We start from the raw sequence: 9,374 nt of genomic DNA, 5'->3' as shown, positions 1-9,374 counted from the left end.
TGCAATATCAACAAAGCTAGGCTTCCAGTGGAGGTTTGTGGACTTAATTATTAATCTCCTGTCCTTTGTTACATATTCTTTCATTATTAATGGATTTATGAGATTTAATATTACTCCAGAAAGAAGATTCAACAAGGGGACCCTCTTTCTCTGACCTGGTTTATTATATTTTTTCAAGCTCTTACCAACCTGATACATCAAAGAAAAACATAAAAAAAATGTCAGGGGTATCAACATAAAAGGAGGATTCAACCACTAAACCACCTGATGTTTGCAGATGAATGTATCTTTATTTTTAAAGTGAAGTTGGAGGGTATTGTGAAACCCAGCCCTAACCTTGACCTGGAAACCCTGTTGTTTGTAGGTCCGACAACCCAACTAAGGCAAGAAGTCAACTATGGGACATCCTAGTTGAAGACTTGGTGCATGTTTGGCTTAGGATCCATGAGTGTTAATGACAGTGTTCCATTTATGGAAACTGCACCTTGATGAAGAAGGAATTAGTTGATGGACTTGGAGTACTCTCTGACTTGGTTCGAAGGCATTTCTACATACTAGTGTAAGTCACTTGTGATAGAGCACACAATAGTAAAACCTAACAAACAAACAAAGAAAAGAATAAGAAATCACATCTAAACGAATGGGTTGCCTCCCATAAAGCACTAAGTTTAGGGTCTTCAACCAAACTCAATGACAGACTCATAAAGAGTCTTGAGGCAAGTCTTCTAGGTCCAACTCGTCAATAAGTTAGCCATAAGCTAGGCCATCCACATAAAGCTTTAAATCGCTGACCGTTAACTTGATAAGCTTGTTCAGTATGTGAGTTCCAAATCTGGTCAACAAATGGCTAGGTGAAGTGATCATTCTTGGTAACAATGTTCAACTTTTGGTAACAAATGCAGACATGCCAACCGATAACAGTAGGAATTGAGACAACATCATCGTTGCCATTTGGAACCGCATTGATGCCAGATTTTGTAGGGACAACCTTAGTAGGACTGACCCATTCACTATCAGGGGTTGGGTAGACAATGCTGTCATCTAACCAGTTAATTACTGCATTTTTCACTACCTTTTTCATGTTTGGATTCAAACGACACTGGGTATCCCTACAGAGTTTCGCTTCATCCTCAAAATTTCTCCTAGGAATACATAAAGAAGGGTCTATGCCTTTAAGATCAGCTAAGGACCATCCAATGGTTGCCTTGAATTCAGAAAACACTCCTAAAAGTTGGCCCTCTTGCCTATGTGATAGATCAGAAGAATTAATGACAGGCAAGGTTTCATTGTATCCTAAGAATGCATACTTTACATTGGAAGGGAGTGGTTTAAGATCCCATTTAGGGGGAGACATGAGGGATGAGGGTTGGGGAGATGCAGCCAATGGAGGTGGAGGCTCAAATCTAAATGTAAATGGTGATTGCTCCAAAGAAGTGGAAGAGTCCAACAATGTGTTAACTTCCTCAATACTTAGGTCAGATTCCCCAAATGACAAGTAATGCTACAGCGGATCATCAATAAATAGGTTTGGAGTATAATCAGCCACTAAATCATCAATAAGATTAATCGCAAAGCACTCTTCATCCCTATTTGGGCTTAAGGATGCATTGAAGATGCTAACTCTAAGTTTCTTATTGCCAAATGATATGTCCATGATACCCTACCTACAATTGATGGAAGCATTAGCAGTGGCTAAAAAGGGCCGTCCAAGAATGACTGGTGGTAACTTATTAGTAGTTGTATTGTCCACGAAGAGCCCGAATTGTGGCTTTTCATTTGGGAACTACTTGGGGTGATTGAAGGGTGTTTTGGGGACCCTATTACTGTTCTATTGAAGACCCCAAAGCCCCATTTGAGTTTATTTCAAAATGGAGTCAAAATCTACCAAATTGGTCACAGCCCTAAGGTTGGGCGGTCAACCAGGTGTGGTCAATCGTCCTTGGGAGGTTTAATAAACCGCCCCCTAGTCTGGGTGTGTGTTTTGCCCCCTTTGACTCCTGGTCGATCTTGGTTGTTGCTCATTTGATTTCTCATGTTTCTAGGATTACTTTGAGTTGCTTGCACCCTCTTTGGTGAATCGCTTGGGACTTTGAAGAGTATTTTTAATATTAATAGGTGAGGAAAACACATTGCCATATCCCATGCATTTATTAGTGTTGTTTAAATCTTTGTTTACATTTTTATCTTGTATCTAATATAAATTTTGTGAGACTTTGCGCAAGGTTATGTTGTATTATGTTTATTTATTATTACAATTACTTGAATTATGCTATTGAAATGACGTGAATGTGTGGATTGGATGGTTGGACATTGTCCACCCATACTTGTATACCAATTAGGATTGTGGGTTCACCCATTACCTAGTGACCTTACATTCACTTAGACCTAGGTACATGGTACAAAAAGTGTCTAAATGTATTGGCTAGTGAACCCTTGAGTACTACTACCTTTTTGGCTAGAGTATTGAAGCCGAGTGACCCATGATGACAGTGGCTGCTGGGTCCTATGAGCATCAAGCAAGCCCACTGTCATCATGAGATGGTAAAGCTACATATATTAGGGTTGGGCTCATGGGCGTCCAAAAGACAGCTTGAGTGTTGTGAGGAGACATGAGAGGCATCCGCCCCAACATATGTATATGACCATAGGGTTAAGCAATGGGATCCAACATATGCCTCCAATAAGGATATCATTCCTAGGTGGAGAAGGATATTGGATAAAAAAGGCACTAGGCATGAGGGAAGATATTCGGACCACACGTAGTACGAGACTTTATGACTTTGCATTTGAGCTAAGGTTATCTCTAACATGTGCTATTTCTCAAACCAATGGTGCTATGAAAGAGTGGTGACCTAATCTCTAGCCACGGTTTGATGTGACTCAACTCAAGTTCTATAGAGAACCCAAAAGACGTGTTTGAGTGTAATGAGGGAGAGTGGTGAAACAACCTAGAAGAGATTGGTGTATAACTTAATGTGTGTCCACCATGGAGAACCAATTGTTAGAGTTAGGAGAGTATTTGCATACATATTCATTCACTCATCTCATTATATACTATACATGGATTGCATGGAAATATGTGACGAATGCATGATATATGGTTAGTTGACCTCACTGATTTCTATTTTAACTCTTACTCCTTTATGGACATTTTCTTTTTAGATATTATTGTTGGATATGAAGACCATGTTCTTCTAGAAAGTCCAACGCCGTTTGAGTCCTACGAGGGACCCAAAACAGAGGACATGGAGCTATATGGCAAGTCGTGTACCTATTCTGACTGTGCCTAAGGAGTCAAGCAGTTCTGAGACACTGAAGATATCGTATGACATAGTAGTTGCCCTTCTATCTATGTGTTGCATCCTTCCCATCCAGCCGATGGATGAGGGCGCTACTTAATCTTTTGAGCCTTCTCAAAAACATAGACTTCTGTTGATATACAACCTTTCCTTAAACTTTGATAATTGGTTTAACTGGACTAATTTGGGATGATGACTTTGATTTTAAATATTGGATAACTCTAATAACTTTTACTTCTTGATTAATCCTTGTCACTTGCTCTTTGATTATATTATTACGTGTTGTGTTATGGATTTGGCCGTAAACCTAAATCTTGTAGTGTATCACCCCCATGGATATTCGGGTATGACTGGATCCTGCTGGGTGGGGTGTGACAATATGACTCATGGGTTTGATCTGATTATTGTGTATTATTTCAGTTAGGTCCATTATGCTCATTCACTCCATTTTGTGTTTCAAGTTAGTGGTTGAAACCTATTACTTCTAACCTAGTTGAGTCACTTATGAATTGGTGATTCAAGATGCTCCCACTATATAGTATAACTTTTAGGATTTAAAATGAACTTGACCTATGATGCCAACTTCTATCACACCCCACCTAGCTGGATCCGGACTCACCTGAATACCTATGGGGTTGATAACAATACAGGATCTAGGTTCAGTGTCAATCCATAACAATAAAACAATATAGTATAATACAAGAATGAGAAAGGAGCATAAAGTATCAAATCAAAGCCATACTATTAAAGTTATTACACTTATCCATGACTTTGAATTGTCATTATCGAAAGTTAGTCAAGTCAAATTTCAAAGAGGCACAAAATACTAAGTAGTGCCACCATCTACTGGTTCAATAAGAAGAATATAAAAAATGGTCACAAGAGCAACTACAATCTCATAAGGTGATAGTTGTTGCCTCGATAGTACTTGACTTTGTAGGAGCAATCCGAATATAGGCACGAGTCTCCATGTGCCTCTGCATTCTCACATCTCGGTCCCTCATAGAATTCAGACAGCGACTTACTCTCCAGTCTCAACTTCGACAAAGTGCTCATAACCTATAATAAGATCTAAAAAGTATATATAGAAAAGAAAACTCTTTCCTCTAAAGCTAAAGGCCAAACTCAATTTTCATTCCAATATCTTAAATTGTTTCACAATAAAGAGCTTAAATAAAAGTGCATTCGGAACATCCCTCCATGCATAGGAAATTCCAAAAAATCACTTGAAAATGACTACCTAGTTCGATTGGCTAACTTCCCCAATAAATAAAAGCTTTTTGAAACTATAAAATGGCAATAATTGGATGTTGAAAGTTGGGACTAAGAGGAAGAGGAAGTTGGTTGTGTTTCCTCCAAGGTTAACTAATTTCAATGTGCTTCAAAGTGGAGAGGTGGCTTTGAGAATAACTCCCCCAAGGAAATAGAAAATTGGTCACTGTTTATTGCGTTAGAAAATAAACTTCTAGACCTTTCCATCCATCTAAGAATCTCATGCTAATTCCTTCTAGATTCATATATGTTTTAACCTAAAATTGACCCAAAATTGGTGATTGTGCCGACAGTTACTGCTAGATGTTTTTGTTTGGGTTTGTGGGCCTAGTGGACTACTTTGTTAGGCCTTGCGTAATTATATATACATAATTATGGGTAATAATTAAAAAGGCACAATAGCGTATCTATAGGGGAACATATTCATTTATTCATGATAATAAAAAAAAAAAAACTTAGTACATATAAACATTAATTACATTTTAGTAGAAAAATTAGCCACAACGTCCACCAGGTCCTCCAACATTAATACTAGCTACATGTGTTACATCATTATAAGATATATATTGTATATCATTGCAACGTTTGTTGTCCACGCGAATATTTACGCTTCCTGCTGTTCCTGTATGTGCGACATTGTAGTTCTCGTCCAAATACTCAATCGCATGTAAAAAACATGCATATCGTTGTTTAGGCCACATTCCACTTCCCATTTTAGGGTATTCTCCATTAGAACCAATTCTTACGATACCTCCCCAAGAATTACCTTTAGCACCATTAGCTAAAGAACTAAACAAGTTCTTTGGCCAATAACCAATGGACATGCCTTGAAATTGCAGCCACCAGTGCCCAGTATTTCGATCCTGTAAGAATACAATAAATAGAATTACCAACAATGATATAAATGCAATCTACCGATTTAGTTTCATCAAAAGATATACCAATTAATTGTATGAGACCTATTCTTACAGCACATGTCTATGTGAGATTGGCATCCTCAATCACAAAGAGGAGATACAAATGCCGCTAATATGCAACTTTTTTTTTTTACGATGACTTACTTGGAATAAAAGATAAAAGAAAGTTATACCTGGTGAATAGCGAGATGGAACTCAAACTGTTTATTTCCAAGATCAGAAGTAGGTCTTAAAAGAGTTCCTGGCCTAATTGATCTGTGAGTTTGCACAAACCCTCTGCAACGAGTATCGGGGCACCCATTTTTGTTATTACCCTGCACACCTTGAAATTTTAGTTTTTGCTATCCCGCTAAAAGGTAAGTTAAATTAAAAGTGAAAAAGACATACAACAACCAGCAATTTTAATTATTTAAATAAACATGTATTTTATAAAAAATTTGCTTTTTTATACACGAAATTAATAGATCAAAAAGTGTAAAGAGGGAAAGGGTTCTCATAAACGTAAATGTTTATATATGGTGTCTTTATTTATCACATATCACTGAATTTATCCTATGGAAAGAAAAATATACATGGAATGGTCAAACATTCAAATTCCCTCGGGTCCAGGGAAGAAGCCCCGCTCTACATTTAATATTATATGTAAAAATTACCCTCCTTAGGATGTAATCAATGAGTTAGTAAGCTGGCTTGGGTGAACCTCAGTTTCCAAAATAAATATTAGGAAAAAAGAAAAGAACAAATTCTTATTAATTGAGATTGAGAGAGGGTAAAACTGAATAGACAATAGAAAGAAAAAAACAAAAGAAAAAGTTAACAAGTTAAACCATTGTTTAAGCTTCTAAAGAGAAAGTGGTTTACCACTTAGAAAAAGGAAAACCTTCTTAAGTTCTGTCAAAGTAAAATGAAATTCAAGTACCAAACAGAACCTAATTATTAATTAACAACTAAAAAACTTTATGTTCTTGTTAAAAGTGAAGACTAATCATATTTGATGTCCTATTGAATTATAGTGATACATTGTATTATCACAATTTAAAAAAAGTAGAAAAAAGAGCAAGAATTATTAACTAAAATATAATGTGTTAGCAACCATTGTAAGTCTTTTGATCCCAGAAAGAAAAAGGGAAAAAAAATAGAAGAAAAAAAGAAAAGAACCATTGTAAGTCATGTTTTGATACAACAAATTAAAGAACTCTAACCTATTAAACATACCGTCCAAAATGTAAATAAATGAGTTTCTGGGTCATGATATAAGCTTGGATTAACCTGATTTTTAAGAAGTGTAGAAAGTAAAGTTAGATAACATTAAAAATTTAATCGACTATAAACTAAAAAGTCGAGTAAGGGATGACGATTCAAGTGAAGAATGAGTTCAAATAAATCTAGATTGTTAAAGACATACCGACCATCCAACCATTATATAATTGGGGGATTCATTTGGACCACCATTAATCCAAATTTGAACATTTGTAAACTGCAGACGGTCAGTAAGAGTTGGATTGTATACATTAATAGTTGCAGAAGCTCCGTGAATTGGATAACCCGACAACTCATTGTTAACATCTGCAATCTAAATGTTCAATTTCTAGAGGTTAATAATATGTTCAATAGAAAGAACAATAAAAACGCATTTACTTCGATTGCTATAATTTAAAACTACTTTAGTATATGCATCCAACCATGTGACTATTTTGGTTAAAAAAAAAAGCATGTGACTCTTTTGCATTAATCAGTGCCTACAATTTTATCAGCACACTTTAACTCTTTTTCCTATTTACATTGGATTTGATGTAAAAACAATACCTAAATGTTCTGGGGAAATTTTTCTTTCTAGATATGATTTAGCTAGAAATGACTAACTTAATCCTTAAAAACAACCTGGTGGTTGTCAAAGAGTTTAAAGTTGCATAGTTTTCCTCAACAAGAATTGTTTGATTGTCTTTTTGTTTTTCATATGATGCTTAACATTTTCTGAACACATAAGTTTCTCAGGACTTTAACCCAAAAAAAAAAAAAGAAACAAAAAAATTGTCAAGATTTCATTAAGTATTTCCGAATACCAGCAAGAAAGCATTATAGCATGTGATACTCTTAATAAAAGGTAATTAGTTTGATGCCGTTTAAGTGCAGCCCTATTGTTTGAATCAAGATATATTTCCTTAGTCATGCCCTATTGTTTGCATGACGATAGATTTCCCTAGTCATGCTTATTGACAGAAAAAAGAACCTTAATTTGCATTTGAATCCAAATTGTAAATTCTCCTTGGGGGATGAACGATGCAACAGTTATGATTATTTTATAGAGACAAGTGGTTGTGGGTTTGAATATTAAAACAGTTTTTTTTTCTCGGAGGGTACAAGTAAGAAGTTGGGTACATTATCATCTTTTGTGGACTTTGCAACATCACTAGTCTTGTGCAATGGGTACACCTTTAAAGTGATTGATTGTGACTAGTCTTGGGTACTAGGTACACCCTTAAAAGTTCTAAATGACAGGAAAAAATAAAGTTAATATAGTTAACACCTTTTAGATGGGTTAATTACACTTCAGTTTGAGACATGAATTTGATAGAATATGAGTTGGTGATTGCTTACTAATTGTCCAGCGAAGTGTATTTTGCTTTGGTTGAAATTGGTGATCAATTCTCTTGATAAAGTTCTAGCCTGTAAAAGATCTTCTTTCGAAGTTCTTCGAATGGGAACAAATCCTTCTGGACATTCCTCAAGTTCAAAAGTACTTAGCAAAGATTCAACAGCTGAAGAAGTTATATTTACCCCCCATTTTGGTTGAACACTTGGTTCCATCTGCAAAGAAATTATAGTATTAAAAGTCAAAATTTCAGTCAAATTTAATAAGATATGCCCCCGGTCTTGATTTGTTAATGAAGGTGAATAAAACAAATAAATGGGTGAGAAATACAACATACTTGGATTTTATGATCTTTGAGCAGTGGATGAGACAAAGCTGGTTGCTTGTTTAAATCAACACAATCAATTAAACCATTCTCTGTCTACAAGATCAAGAGACAAATAAATAAGAAGGTTAAAACATCCAATGCTGAAACCGTGCTATCTTGTTGCTTTGGTATCCTTTTCTGTACCATTTGTTATCGGTTGAAGGCATAAGAAAATAAATAAGAAAATCAATACAAAATTCCCATCGGTCTCTCTCTCTCTCTCTCTCTCTCTCTCTCTCTTTTTAAGTGTGTGTGTGTGTGAGAGAGAGAGAGAGAGAGAAAAAACCATCCATAGATTACGTAGGTCTACAGTGGAGAAAAGAAAAGGTATAGATAACATACTATAATGGTCTTGAGAGGATGAGGAACATTCAAACTCTTAAGTTCCCTTTCCAGCTCCAATTCATCTTCAATATGCTCCATTGTCTGTTTTGCTTCAGCTCCATAGCTTTTCAAATCAACAATATGCAGAAAAAGTAAAAACAATGCGATGATACCCTTGAAACCCTTTGTTGTTGAAACACCACTTGCCACCCCAAGAAAAGCCATTGTCAACTGGGAAAACTTGTTTACTGGTCTATTCAACACATTGGTGACCTATTTATATGCCCAACTAATTTGTATAGTTAATCAATACAGCAATGCGATGGTACCCTTCAAATCTTTGCTACTGAGAAACCACTTTACCACACCCAAGAAAAGCCATTATGAACTGGAAAAACATGTTGAAGGGTCAATTCAACACACAGTGGCCTATTTATATGCTCGATTTGTTCATCTAGTTAATTAGTGACATAAGTTGTAATTGACGAGGATAATTAGGATGATTTGGGAATTCGAAATTCAAATGGTCCAAATTTGAATTTTTCATCATCAAGGACAAATTTTGAAGAAAGGAGATTCTTAGTACAACCAGTGTCAACGGT

At 35.8% G+C, this 9,374-nt stretch overlaps 1 protein-coding gene across 1 annotated transcript; it reads right to left on the bottom strand.

Moving 5' to 3' along the window:
* Positions 1-5,065: 5,065 nt before the first annotated feature.
* On the bottom strand, positions 5,066-8,997 carry LOC149024052 (protein neprosin-like). The gene is made up of 6 exons (XM_089143401.1): positions 8,791-8,997; positions 8,419-8,502; positions 8,156-8,296; positions 6,894-7,061; positions 6,704-6,757; positions 5,066-5,434 (listed from the first exon to the last, which is right to left on the bottom strand). The coding sequence occupies exons 1-6, from the start codon at positions 8,995-8,997 to the stop codon at positions 5,066-5,068; spliced, it is 1,023 nt and encodes a 340-aa protein (XP_088999527.1).
* Between the last annotated feature and the right edge of the window lie 377 nt (positions 8,998-9,374).

Source organism: Hakea prostrata, chromosome 2, assembly GCF_041222555.1.
Source record: "Hakea prostrata isolate BN-2017 chromosome 2, UWA_Hpros_2, whole genome shotgun sequence".
Taxonomy (NCBI): Eukaryota; Viridiplantae; Streptophyta; class Magnoliopsida; order Proteales; family Proteaceae; genus Hakea; species Hakea prostrata.
The sequence above is the reverse complement of the archived record's forward strand: the minus strand, read 5'-3'. Positions and strand labels throughout refer to the sequence as shown.